The 15,395-nt window shown below is 36.3% G+C and overlaps 1 protein-coding gene across 1 annotated transcript in view; it reads right to left on the reverse strand.

The window, feature by feature from the left end:
• The window catches only part of LOC123249421 (proline-rich protein 11-like), a 176,754-nt gene that overhangs the window by 100,192 nt on the left and 61,167 nt on the right, over positions 1–15,395 (reverse strand). The window contains 2 exon segments of the mRNA XM_044678449.1: positions 2,920–3,291; positions 3,342–4,067. Coding sequence (XP_044534384.1) covers positions 2,920–3,291; positions 3,342–4,067 — 1,098 coding nt within the window.

Below are 15,395 nucleotides of genomic sequence, written 5' to 3' on the forward strand. Positions count from 1 at the left end.
TTTCAGAATATCTCCTTGGAACCAACCTGTTTATTGGTTCTCAAGAAAAGAAATCCTACTTAAAAAGTAGAATTCAATTATTTTAGATTTCTGGTTGTTTGTATGCCAGATAAAAGAGAATTCATTGTAAAATGCCTTACATTTAAGTGTTGATAACCTCAGTTGTTCATGAACCATATGAAAATAAATTATCCCAGAAGTTCTTTCTAGCTTCAAAATTCTATAAATCTTAGAATGATTCTATATTTATATCATTGATCCTCCCATTTCATATAGGTAGAGATAGGATAATGAGAAAAATGGCATAGTAGAAAAAGTCAGTTTCAGAATCTGAGTTCAAATCTCCAACACAATTAGACAAATCACCTAATCTAAATAACAATCCAAGACAACAGTTGTCCAAGACTACTAAGTGTGAATTTTAGAAAGTTTTTTCATCTTCATTGGTAGAGGGCAATGCCTCATCTGGGAGTTCTCCATAATAATAGTAAAGTAGATACAGTCCTTATCCCTATCCTGGAGGAAGGAAGAATAGAAGAAATGGTTTAGTGGATGCAGCACTGAACTTGGAGCCATGAAGACTTGGATATTCATATCCCCCTTTGGTTATTGCCTAGCTGTGAAAAACTGCATTAGTCATTTAAATTCTCTGTGCTTTGGTTTCCTTATCAGTAAAATAAGAAGGTTGGACTTGATGGTCTTTAAAGAACCTTCAAGCACCAGACCTATGACTTTATGATCCAATTGATTCTAAAGTTGCCAATAAATGGAGGGAAGAATCAAAAGGGATCATGGTCACCTGAATAGCATTCTGGAATAAGAAATAAGGGCTCACTAACTTCAACTTCTCCACAAACTATATCTACAAATGCACTTAAGTAATATTAGAATCTGCAGTTTCATAAGTGTGGGGATTCCATCCATCAAAGCCAATTAGACTCCTTCTATGCCTTAGTAGGTTGTCTTCACAAGTTGTAGCAAAAAAGTTTTTTTTATCTGGTGGAGAACTTCCCACTAATGAGCTACAATATAAGATAGGTGGGTCCTAGGCAATAGATACAGTTTGTTCCCATCTCTGCCTTCTAAGCCTTTCTAACTTGATTAAAAATATCAGAGTTTATGTTATTTGATTTTAGACTTTAAGGCTAAAGAGAATAGACAATGTGGTCCAGCGGAAAGTGTGTTAGCTCTTGAGTCAGAGGACCGCCACTTAAGTACTGGCTATAACACTTCTGAAGTCTTGGGTGACTCTCAGGACCTCAGTTTCTTCATTTCTAAAGGGAGAGGTTTGGACAAGATAGCCTCTTAAATACCTTGAAGCTCTAATCAATGATCCTAGGACATCCATCCCATGCTGGGGCATTGGAACACATCAGAGGATATGAAAGCAAGGGAAGAAAAATGAAACACAATGAACTAGGCATAGTAACCAACTGTTTTGCCTCTTTTGATGTCAAAGAATGACAATACACACCCAGGAGTGTATGGAACTAGAGCCGATTGTTAAATTTTCAGTGTGAGCATTTACACTTTTATTATGTTAGCTCATCCTACCCATGAGCAATCAATGCTTTTCCAATTGTTTAGATCTAGTTTTAATTGTTTGGAAAGTGTTTTGTAGTTGTTTTCGTGTAATTCCTGTGTTTGTTTTGGTAGATAGATTCCTAAATATTTTATATTGTCTAGGGTGATTTTAAATGGTGTTTCTCTTTCTACCTCTTGCTGCTGTGATGTGTTGGAAATATATAGAAATGCTGATGATTTATGTGCATTTATTTTGTATCCTGCAACTTTGCTAAAGTGGTTGATTATTTCTTTTTTTTTTATTAAAATATTTTTATTGTTAAAACACAGCTAAGTGGCCCCAGAATTTGTGGCCTGATTTTGTTATCACTCAATCTTAAAAACAGAGCATACAGTATACAGTGGTTTTAATGAACCCTTGGTTTATAGAAATTATTAAAAAATACAAAGCAAACTGTGATAAGAGCTTAGTAAAAGCTGAAAAGTAAACCCTGGGGCACGTAATATATCCTAATACTGGTATAATAGCAGTAGCAGCTTCACAAATATATATATTTATATGTTATATATATTTGCATATACCTATGTAGTTATCAGATGCCTATAGAACCTTCCCATTGAATACCTATTTTAAACCTTTTCAATTGTTTGGTAACTAAAGAGGTACGACAGTATTCATCTTTTGTGAATTATCAAGTTATTTATAAAATTAACACAATACATAGTAGAGCTATTGTAAACTTCAGTTATACCTTGTAAATACAATTCTGTAATAAGAATGAACTGCTTCCTTCATGAGCAGCCCATTAGTTCTTGACTTTCACAAGAATAGTCAACAGGTTTTGTTGTTTTTTTTATATACATATCATTTTTGGCACACATCTTACTGTGAATTATGTATCTATCCATTGTGAGAATTAAGACACCTGCATGTGTATCTCAAAAATATGATTGACCAAAAAAGGACCCAAGTTAAATAGTCAGCCTTGGAGCTCCAATGGGGATTTTCTAGGGCCAAAGCTATACTTGGGCCAAGGTTTGAACATTACTAGATATTTTAAGAAACTCCCTAAACTGCTTTTTGGTTTAGGAACTTCCCCAAAATCTCATTTTTATTTCATATCACAGACTTTCCCATAATATGAACTTATAAACTTATCAAAGTTTTGTAACCCTGTCCTATCCTTGCTGTCCTCATTGATTCAGTGACAACTGTCTTCATTCCTAGAAAAGCAGAAGAGTTTTCTTGAATGGCCCTGAACCTGGTTTTATGCTTAATGACAGTTCCCTCTGTTCTGTGGCTAAAAATACAGGTGAGAGAGAGCCTTGAACCTAGAGCCAGGTTTAGAGCTCTTGCAGCCACTGGGAGGAAGCATAGTAGAAGAAGCACAATACCTATTGGGGGTTCTCCATGAAATTTCCCTTTGGCTTCTTGAACATGAAATATTATGTCGACTTTCTTAAGGAGTCTTCTTAGATCCACTCGTCCTTTGCTGGGAGTGATGATCATATTTGCAATGTGAGCGGATGGAAATTTGGATTGAGGTTTCAGGGCGATACTCTGAAGATCGGAGACTGTAACCAGTGGCTTTCATTCCTTCATCAATGACAAGGTCTTATTCCTAATATTAGAACTCTGTGTCTTCTTTAACTTCACATTGAGCAGGTCTTTAACAGTTATCTGCATGGGCACATCTTGTTTTAATGGTGCAGCCTGAAGAGTTTTGATGCGGTCAACTTTTTTGAGCAACAAAGGTGCTATAGTGGAAGAGGCAGAGGTGGTGGTGGTGGTGGTGGTGGTGGTGGTGGTGGTGGTGGTGGTGGTGGTGGTGGTGGAGGTGGTGGAGGTGGAGGTGGAGGTGGAGGAGGGGGAAGAGAAGGAGGAAGAGGAAGAGGGAAAACTGTAGGCTGCTGTTTCGCTGGCAGGAGTATGGGTACTGATTCTCAAATAGTGGTTTGAGTTTGGGCAAGCTCCTCCAGAAGTTGAGCCCCCAAGTGACATGTTTTGTGCCCGTCCTGGCACACGGAATGCTCTGAGGCAAGCGTTTGAGAGGTCTTCAGTGCTTCCTGGAGCTTGTAAAATTCATTTTCCAGCTTGTAAACCTGCTGTTTGAGCAGGCCAAGTTCCCGGAAGTAGATACGGGATGGAAACAGGCGATCTTTCCAAATCTCTAAATTCTGTGTAATACTGCTCTGGCAACAGTAATAGAAAGACCACACCTTCTTTGCCAAGAATTTCACTGGATTCTTCACACTGGAAAATGTGACACTCCAGGCTAATGTTGGCCAAATTTGGCCACAACCTCTATTTGTAGGAGGGGCATCTATCATCCTTTCAGGTGAAGATAGAGTTGGAGATGATGAAGGAGAGGAAGGAGGAGAAAGAGGTGGAATGGGATCAGGGGGACAAACTTTTCTCTTTTTGAATAACATTCTGGCTCTCAACTTCCTTCTTCTCCGATATTTGTGCTTGGTCAATTTTTTAGTATAAGAGCCCCGGGAAGTAAACAGAGTCTGGGTAATGTCTTCTCGGGCTGCAGCATCTGGGAGAATTCAAAATTAAACCTTTGCCATGGGCGGGCCAATCAGAGCCACCATCTCTCTTCATTAGCTCTCCTGTTCGTGGTTGATTATTTCTACAAGCTTCTTAGTTGATTCTCTAGAATTTTTTAAGTAAACCATCATATCATCTGCAAATAGTGATAGCTTAGTCTCCTCATTGCCTATTTTGATACCTTGAATTTCTTTTTCTTCTCTAATGAGCATTTACACTTTTGAAATTGATGAACTCTACAAATCAAGGTTTGATTTATTGTTTTATTGATTGTCCAGATTTAAGAAAGTTGTAGAAAATATGTTAATAATTTAGATTAAATTTGCAAAGGTGTGTTATGTATTCTTTTTCCTGAGAGATGGTTGTCTCATGTCATTAAGTGCACTTTTTGGAAAGTTAATAGGTTTACAGGGGCCAGCTCAGGAGTCGAGAAAGGACCAAGGGACCACTCTGGGTTTGCCACTTAATACTAAAGTAACAAGACCCTTCAGCATTCAGACACATTTCCCAAGAAGTTGCCATAGGTTACTCACCTGTCCCTTATGAGATAGCTTTGGTAGGCCTATTCCATCTATGCTCCATGAGTCACAACTTTCACTATAGCTCAATATTTAGCTCAGGAAACTCCCCAGACTACAATGAAAGAGGTCAATGACTCTCACCAATTCTACCCCATGAAGTTTACTCTTTCCCAAAGAAGGAAACTCTGTCTGTCTGCCAGACGAGGTAGTGAAATTATACATTGATGATAAGTAAGATGCTTGGGTGGAATGAATGAAACAAAAGCATTTAAATGCTCACTATATGAAAAGCTTTGTGCTAAGCTCTTTTCAAACAGAAAAGAAAGACAGTTTTTGCTCTGAAAGTCTTCATATTCTAATGGGAGAGACAGCAGCTATGAATAGAAAGGTCTCATGGTCCTTAGGGTGTAGCAGCAAAGCAGATGGTAATGCCTCTTCTTTAATGTCATTTCCACTAATAAAATCATATCAGTTTCTGATGTTGAATTATTTGACAATATCATGATCTTAGGTGGCATGAATCTTCTTTTCTGGGTCTTCAGTACCTGTGGCTGTAGCATCTGCAGGAAAGGTTGCCTGGATGAATCTCTATAGGGATTGCTTTTGAGTACTGCAAGCACAATACTGGAAGCATTGTTATTCCCAAGATTCTTGAGTTCATGATCTTAGCCTACTAGCATTGAGATATGAGGGAAGATAATGGTCAAAATGTTGCCAGTACATTAGCTTGCCTAACAAATGTTGTTTCTTGTCACTTCCTCAGGGTGCCTTGATGCTACAACTAGCCTAGCTTGCCTGCTCTGTGTGGGTAACAGATGGTTGGCAGTAGGTGGTCAGGGCTGGCTCCTTCTCTACAGAATTTGCTTCCCCAGATGATAGCTGAGAGGGATAAGCTGGGAGAAGGGCTATGTAATTCCCAGTGTTCTTGGGTTTATCTTCTTCTTGGGGACAGTTGGTCAGCAATTGTTGCTGGGGGTACTGAATGTGATGTATTCCTTCTCCACAATAATTTCTCCCTTAATTAATAGCTTCAGGGGTTTCTTCCCTTTTATTTGAGTCCCAAATCTTTGTTGAGGGTAGAGCCCTTCAGAGAGTCTTGAAAAATAAGACTACCACCCTCTTTAGAAAGTAATAGTGCTACAATAAAATTTCTCTGAATATAGTTGCTATAGTGTGGAGGGAAATGACTTGTGCCCTGGGTAGAAATAGCATAGCAAAGTGAATACAGAGTTTGTCCTAGAGTTAGAAAGAGTTGGATCCAAGTCCAAAACACTGGCTATGTATATCTGGACAAGTCATTTAACCACTCAGTGCCCCTCAGCAACTCTATAAATCTATAAATTGCATAACATTTGCTGATCAGAGTAATGGGACTCTGGTACATGCCTAGACTACCTAAGATGATGCCGTCTACATGGAAAATGCTGGGAAACCTTACAGTTGTATTAGTAGTTTTTTCATGAGGAATTCCCTATACCAATGAAATCATAGGTGACAACCAAACAATTCAGAATCTTTGTAATAGCAAATCATATTTAATAGAGTTCTACTGTATTCATCTCATGGTTTCTTCTTTCTTTAGGATTTAGTTTTTTTGTAATTATCAGTCATGCAGCAGATGTCACCAAAGAGAGCTTTATTTCAAATAGCCTCATTAAAGATAATGAAGAACAGATTGTTTCTGTGTATGAAGAAGACAACACACATACACACAAGAATTCTTTTATATATCTATCCTGACCAGGACAGTAGCACCCAGCCATATGCACATAGACACACACAGACTCACCGATTTCATTCTCATATCTCTATAATTTAGCATGTACATACATTTGTTAAGCATTTATTAGCCACTATGATTAATACATGGGACTATATATGATCATGGCAAAATCACAAAGTAAGCAAAATTTTGTACTGTCTGAACTGCCTATCCCCTAAGATGCCCAACCCCTAAGTCTTCTCATCTTTTCCTATTGCCATCAAATATCCCATTCACAAGTCTTTCATTATTTTAGTTCCCTGCTAAACAATCTAATCTGATCAAATCCTGCAATAAGCCTTTGTTAAGTACTTGGTATGTATAGAATACTACACTCTAGAGATACAAAGAAAAAATGGAAGAACAAACCTCTGCTCTCAAGAAGCTTACTTTCTACTGAAGAAGGAGAGCATGGATATAGGGAAATAAGTAAGGAAGAGAGCACTCCAAAGACAACTAGGGATACAAAGTCAAAACTAAAAGTGGCTCCTGACTACAAGAAATCTCTGCTTGGGAGGTACAACATATCAAAGATAAGTAAACATGAGATAATTTAAGGAGGAGGATGAATGCACTAACAGAATAAGAATACCTTTATTGAGGAGTTTTGAAATTTGACCTGGCTGGATTCTATTCCTGACCCTGTCATTTAACCTACAAATGTTCTGTTCCTTTATCTGTAAAATGAACCCTTTCAAACTCTTAAAGTTCTATAATTTCTATGAACCTGGGGATGATGAACTTAGTCCTTGTCATGGTTCTTCTAAATGTCAGTGGTTGTGACCAAACTGAGGTCTATCATAGGCATCTTCCCCTCACTCAGCATTCCTTGGAACAAAGGATTAGTCCTGGCATTCTTGAAGCAATATACTTATCATATTATACAGTTGTGTTCCTCTATCCATTGATCCAATATTTGCTGATTTAGTTACCCACAGTTAGCCATGGGGGTGGAGAATGAAAACATTTGAAAATGCCAGAAAATTTTAAAAAATAGTTAATAAATTTCAAACTGCCCACCAAGCAAAATAGGCTGTAACATGGTAAAGTTCATCAGCCCAGTACATGACTTTTGTCCCTTTGCTCCCATACCCATGTTCCTATGGGAAATTTTCCCTGAATTTTCCTCGTGTTTTCTCTGATCACTTTCATCGTCATATTATTGCAGTGCATTTGTTTGAGAAAGCCCTTAATGTAATAATGGCCCCAAAGTGCAAGAATATTGGTGCTGGTAGTGCAATCATGCTCCTGTATCCACTGATTCAGTAATCCACTGATTCAGCTACCTTGTGGTTAATAGCAGGTGTTTGCTTATATCCTCAGTTTCAGCCATCTACTATAGGACTGTATCCTCTGTAGATATAGGGACCCAATTGTAATGTATATGAAAACACTTTGAAGACTGTAAAGAACAAGCTAGGCAAATGAAAAATATTATTGTTATCTTCAACATGTTTATGACCCGGAGCAATTTCTTCCAGGCAGAAAGTATTGTTTTTATTTTTATATGACGCATACAGACAAGCCTGGATAAGCCGAGGGTGAAGATAAACTGGTTAAAAACATATTAGCAAATATCTCTTTCTATTTGCAAGGCTAACTTAAGGCTCAGTGGAGAAAATAACATGTACCTTTTACTGAAGTTTAAACCTGGCAAGGGTTGTGCCTTCTTTGCTTAGGTTGATTGGCAAATACTCAGCTTTTGCTTCCACTATAATTAAAAATTGAGCAGCACCCAATTTGCTCATGATATAATTGGAGAAACCATCTGTAATCCTCTTACTTTTATATTATGCTATTATCATAATGTATGCACAGGCACAGACCTTGATCTTTGGTACTCCTTTAAAACTTGGTTGGTCTAATATATTTGTCCTTTAGCCCCATGAGTCTAGTCACTGACCTCTGTAAATTTGTTTATAGTTATTGTTTATTCTTCTTCAGTTGTTTTTAAACTCTTTGTGACTCTTTTTTGAGGTTTTTTTTGGCAGATACTAGAGCAGTCTGTCATTTCCTTCTTTAGCTCATTTTATAGATGAGGAAACTGAGACAAACAGGATTAAGTGACTTACCCCAAGTCATATAGCCAGTAAATGTTTGAGACCATATTTGGACTCAGGTCTTCCTGACTCCAGGTCTTACTATCTATCTACTATTAGTAGATAAATATCAACTACCTAATTGCCCTTGAATATTGATTAGTTAACTACAATAATAAAGATGATGATGATAACTAGTATTTATATGGAGCTTTGTGAGCTCATATTAGCTCATTACATACATAATTAATTAATTAGATCTAAAAGAAACTCTTCTGGCATGCTTTTGAGGTTCATATTTCTAGGCAGCATATTCTATTGCCCACTTACCCATACCTATTATAATTGAGGCAATTATTTTATGTAGTATTTTGTGTGATGTTTTCATAATGCTAATTGTTTATTTGAGGAACTATATATTTAGATAGCCATTAAAATCCTTCTCAATCTTGGAAAGGGGGGTAACAGATGATTCTGATACTCAATTATAGAATTTTAGACTTTCAGAGCTGTTAGGAACTCTATCTAGTTCACCCTATTTCCCTAAAATAATCCCTAATGCACACACTAATAATTAATGGTCATCATATAATAGCTAATATTGAAATAGTGCCTTATGTTTACAAAGGCAAATTAAAAGTATTAAGGTTTGCAAAATGTTTTACATCTCATTTTATCTCTTCAACAACCCTTGGAAGTGGGCACTATTATTATCCCCATTTTATAGATGAAGCGATAGAGGCAGGCAGAAGTTAAGTGACTTATTTATAGTCACAGAGCTAATAAGGATCTGAGGAAAGATTTAAACTCAGGCCTCTCTGACTCTAAGTTTGATATTTTATCTACTACATAATCTACATGTTCCATGTAACTTCTACTGGAAGAATTTTAATGAAGGGAAACTTAACTACCCTCCAAAGCAGCCCATTCTACTTTTAGATAGTTTTAAATATTAGGATTTTATTTTTATATTGACAGTATGAATTTTCACAATTTCCAAGACTTATTCCTTGTTCTGCCCTCTAGAGGCAAGTAGAACAAGTCTATTTCTGAGATAGTACAGTGGTGTCTTGCTACAAGAGCACCTTAAGTCTCAAGCCATTTGAGATACGAGCAGTCACAACTGGGATTTTTTACTTTAAGTCACAAATGGATATTTGAATCATGAGCTTCTACCACCCTCCACTAGATAGCCTCCTGAACATTCATGGTTTCACAAGTTACACGAGTCTGTCTCCTTTAGTTCAGTGTTTATCTGGCCCTGTGAACATCTATATTGAATTGCTTTTGTTCTTTTTTATTTTGTCCTTATTATCAGGTTTTTTTTGCAAATTTCTTAACTTTTAACCATGGGTCCTGAAGACAGAGGAATTGAAGGAGTTACAACAGCAACATACAGAGGTTTTGCAGGAAATTAGTGGGGAGAAGCCCAGGGTGGATGAGGTAATCAGTACAAATAAAATTAAAGAAATGTTGAGGATTTGGGGGGGAAAATTCAACAGTTTATTAAAAAGACACATCCAGAAAAAGGTGCAACAGGTCATGCATTGGAGCTGTGTAATGACACTTGTTTCATACATTATCAAAAAGTTCTGAAAGGAAGGAAGAAACCAACTTCCATGGAAAAGTTTTTGTTGAAACAGCCTTTAGGTGAAATCGAGAAAAGTGTGGCAAGATAGCCAAAATTCAATGAAGAAAATGATGATCATTAAGTAAAGTAAAAACTTAGCAATTAAGTTTAGCAATAAAGTTACATATCACGAGAATGTATGAGGTCAGTTTTGCATTTAAATGTAACCAAGTACATGAGTAGGGAGTAAGTTATGTTAAGCAATAGTACACGAAATGAAAACCTTCTCCTCCAGCATCTTTGCCTGACCTTGAAGGTAAATACCATTTCATAAGCAAATTTTATTTCTTTACATTTTTCTTATTATCTATACATATATTTATTTGTTATTTATAAAGTACATTTTTGTATTTAAAAGCATATGAAGTTTAAAAAAAGCATATGAAACAAATTTTATGTGTTTTTGGGGGGCCAGAATGGATTAATTACATTTCCATTCACTAAAATGGGGAAATTCGATTTGACACATGAGAAAATTGAGTTACGAGCTTGGCCATGGAACAAATTAAACTTGTGTGTCAAGATACCACTGTATTGTAAAGCATAGTGCTTGCATATAGTGGAAGCCTAAAAAATGCTCATTTCCATTCCCTTCTCTTCTTCCACAGAAAGGTCTTTCAACTATCTGAAGACAGTTTATCATGTTCAGTTTTCCCTTCCTTGTACTAAACAACATATACCTGCAACTAATCTTCATGTGGCAAAGACTTTAGGCTCACCACCATTTTGGATGCTTCCTCTTAACATGCTTGAGTTTATTAATATCCTTCCTCAACTATAGTGCCCAGAAATAAACACAATACTCAAGGGTTAGGAAGGACCTGGAAAATAATATTATCACTTTATTCTTGGAAGCTGAACCTTTCTTAATGGACAAAGACATCGTTCATTTGTGGTTTCTTTGCTGCCATTTTGTACTTTTGACTTGTTAAACTTGCAAGATCTCTTCAGTTCTTAACTCTGCCATCCAATCTTATCTATTTCTCCTAGATTTGTTATCCACAAATTTGGCAACGATGTTAGCAATGTCTTTCCCCTTTTAAAATTGTATTATTTTAATTGTTACCTTTCATTTCCATTTCTTTGCATTTCCCAATATATTCTTCCATTTCCTCTACCAAAAAACCACTTCTTATAACAATGTATAAAAAGAGAGGAGAAAACACTTTAAAATTAACCTAGATATGAAGAAAATCTGGCATTATATGTACTGCTCCACATTTAGAGACCCTATCTCTGTAAAGAAGGAGATGAAAGGTCAACTTGATATCTCTTCTTTGGAGTCAAGCATGGTCATTATAATTTATATTTTATTTCTATCATTTTATTGCTGTTGTTGCCTTTCCATTTACATTGTTGTAGTCATTGTGTATATAGTTTTCCACTTTTCTTTACACCACTTCATGTTCTCCCCTGCTTCTTAGGATTCATTCTTTTTTATGCCACAAATATTTTGTTACATTCATGTATCACAATTTGTTTAGCTATTTGCCGGTCAATGGGCATTTACTCCCCCCCCCCCAGTTCTTAACTACTACAAAAATTGTTGATATAAATATATTGATATAGTTGTGGCCTTTATTTTTATCATTGTTCTACTTGGTATATGCCTAGTAGTTAGATCTCTTTTTCAAAATCATTGACAAAAATGTTTAACAACACAGAGTCAAGCGTAGATCCCTAAGGCACTCCAAAGGAGATCTTCTTTCAGATTAATGCATAATCATTCATTCTTTGAATTAAGCCATTCAACTTGTTAGGAAACTGCACAATTGTACTTATCATTTATCCCATACCTCTCATTGTCTTTAGAATAACATGAGATAATTTATGAAATAATTTTCTAAAATCAACGTAAACTGTATCATTAGACTTTCCTACTAATTTCACAAAATGATCAAAAATGGAAATAAAGTTAAACTAGTATGATCTCTTCTGATGAAGCCAATTGCTTTAAGGAGTCAGATTAGATTAAGCATAAGATTCTTTCTAGCCCTAATAGACTCTGATTCTATATGTAAGGGTGGCCCTGTACCCAGGACTCTGGCTTTAACATTGGCTAGGTTCCATCTTGAATGCAGCTCCTTAAAATCACTCTTTGGCCCATTTTGCCCCCCAAAGAGATTTCTCATACCCATAACCTCTATAGGGCATATATTCACAGTCCCAAACAGAAGGCTGATCTCCCTGAAATTTATCAAATTGATCAAGGAACTTCCACTTATAATTTCTTCCTACAACAACAGAAGGATTGAAGGGAAGAGATTTTGGAACAGAACATCCTTAGGTGTTCCATGCCTCCTCTTCTCTTTTTTCTACTCCTCTTACCTCCTAAAACCATTTGTAGAATGAAAGGAAATTTTCTATTACTATTATGGTTCAAATAATCTTGTTTTGTATACTTCATTCTTCTCCTTTCTGAGATCTTTGAAAGAGAAAATGAGGTCTTTATCTCCAAGGATGTTAGCCTAGTTGAAAATTATAAGAAATATGCACATGAAATGGAAAATATTTAAGTTCTTCTTTGTATGCTATTGGTGGAAATCATATTTGCAAACTCATGTCCAAAGAATAAATATGCACCTCTTTAAAGGATACATTTGAAAGGATGGGAGGAAAGAGGGAGAAGAGGGAGGGAAGAAAAAGGGAGAGAGGGAAAGGGAGAGAATCTAAAGGAAGTGCACATTAATTAGAGAATAGCTAAACAAATTGTGATATATGAATGTATCAGAATAGTATTGCTCCATAAGAAGTAATGAAAGAAAACATTTTGGAGAATCCTGGAGAGCATAAACTAATGCAGAGTGAAATGAGAAGAACCAGGAGAACAATATTGTAATGGAAAATAATTTTCTAAGACTTAAGAACTCTCATCAATGCAATGACCACCCATGTCTCCAGAGGACCTATGATTCATTTTCCTTGGCTATGCTTATATTTTACCCTTTAAAAATTTTTCTTTTGTTCTCAGGATTTTTTTTAGTTGGAAGGGAAGGGGACGTGGAAAGAAAAGGCAGATATGTGCTTCTACAAGGTCTGACTGGCCTACAGATATGATTGTTAAGTTTTTAGAATGAGCATTTATACCATAGAAATTGGGAAATGCTACAAATCAAGGCTTCATTTATTGTTTTGTTGAATGACTACCAGTGGTTCCCAAACTTTTTTGGCCTACTGCCCCTTTCCAGAAAAAAATATGACTTAGCCCCCTGGAAATTAATTTTTAAAAATTTTAATAGCAATTAATAGGAAAGATAAATGCACCTGTGACCATCACTGCTTCCCTGGATCGCTGCAGCACCCATCAGGGGGCGGTAGCATCCACTTTGGGAATCACTGGATTAAACTTAAGAAAGTGATGGAGGAAATGTTAATGATACAAATTAAATTTTAAACTGTATGTATATACATGTATATATACATATATGAATATATGTGCATGTATAATATTTTATATATGCATATAAATATATACCTTCTCTGTGTATATATGTGCATGATACTTACATATGTGTGTATGTATAGACATGCACAAGTTGGTTTAAAATAATCCCTGAACTACTCCAGAGAGACATTGGGTTTTTATCTTAATGTCTCTTGAGGTGACAATGCCTTCTTTCTCTTTCAGAATAGAGAAAGAAAACGCAGCAATGGCTTTGTAGCTTGGCTTTATAGGAATTTGACAAACCTGCTTTGAATGGTAGCCCATCTAGGTTGAGAAGCTTTGTAGAGGCCAGAGTGACTTTAGGCAGAAAAGGTCGGAGAAAGACAGAATCTGAGTGTTTTCCAGTCCCAAAAAAAGGCAAAGAAAGGAAATGAGTCTATTATGAAGTCTATTATTATTTTTGAGAAATAAAAGGAATTTGAGCAGTCCATGCAGCTGCTTTTTTAGTCTCTTTTGAAAAATAATCAGAAGGAAGAAAAAATATTTTTTATCTGATCAGAAGGAACAGTGGCAAAGGCAGAGCCATTTTTACTGCCAAGATAGATGTCATGAGAAGATGAGGAAAGCGCTGAGGGCATATTATGGTAGTTTTGATGAATGTCCTCCCCAAATCTAACTCAATATTTGAATGCAATAAATTTCATTGTGAAATACAAGGTCCAAATAAACCCATGGAACCATTCGTGACAGAATCAAGGCTACTGGAAAAGGATTATGTGTGTGCAGACACTGATTAAATGGTTGGGGCCAGAATAATGTTCAGAGCAATTCAACAGACCCTCACAAAATCCTAATAAATCAAAAAGTAGAACCTGATTTAAGAAGTACAAGAAGCCTTTTTAGAACATAGGAGGATGGGCTGGACTAAAATCTATAGCTACAATGGAAACCAGAGACCAAGCAGTAGGTGTCCTTTGGTTCTGCAAACAGCTGACCAAGAATGTGGGGGATTTTTATGAACTGACAAAGGGTGGAGTGAATAGAATCAGGAGAACGTTTTACAAAATGATCAAAGCAATGCTAAGGGAATAAACAGGAGATTAATTGTAATTTCAGTGCATTGTTGGTGAACATGTATGCCTCCTCTTAGGGGAGAGGTGATAGACTTTAAGTATGGAATTACACATAGGCCTAGCTGTGACTATATTTTGTTTAACTATATATCTTTATGGTGAGAAAGTGATATAAAGTAGGGAGAGTCTTCGAGAAGTGATAGTTTAGGGGTGGGTGGGAAAGAGCATCAATAAAATATTCATTAGCAGAAAAGAAATAAACATGAAGAACCAGGCAAATTTTAATTGTGAAGTCGGATAGAAAGCTCCTTCACACCTGAGTTAAAATTTGGCCTCAGATACTTCCTAGCTGTGTGACCCTAAGCAAAAGTCATTTCCTCCCTTACTTCTCTTCTACCTTAGAACTGAAGGTAAAGTTAAAAAAGGGGGGGTTCCATGAACTTAAATGGAAATAGAGCCATCACTCCAGAGATACACAAAAATCTAAAAAAAATCACATGGTGGAGGTGGAAGTGGATGAATGAATGAATGAATGAATGAATAAAAAAAGACATTAGGAGTTCAAGTACATTAGATTGGGAACAAAGGTTTAGACGTCATACCATGCCAACATTCCTGAAGAGGTGGTGGCACTTAAGAACATAAGCCCTTCAAAGTATTCATACTGACAAAATTGGCATAAAAAAAAGTAATTTATTATAAAGGTGGCCTAGATGTCATGTATATGTAATACCAAAAAATAATAAAAATGGACAGAATATTTTCAGCCAAGAACTGAATAGATATCTTCTATTTCTTTCAATAAATTTTCTCATACCAAGAGATAGCATTTAACATCATTCATTGTGATCTCAAAACTGCCCTCAACACACCAGCAGAGAGGCCAATATGACAGGAAAGGGAAAGA

This window comes from Gracilinanus agilis, chromosome 1, assembly GCF_016433145.1.
Source record: "Gracilinanus agilis isolate LMUSP501 chromosome 1, AgileGrace, whole genome shotgun sequence".
In the NCBI taxonomy this organism is placed as follows: domain Eukaryota; kingdom Metazoa; phylum Chordata; class Mammalia; order Didelphimorphia; family Didelphidae; genus Gracilinanus; species Gracilinanus agilis.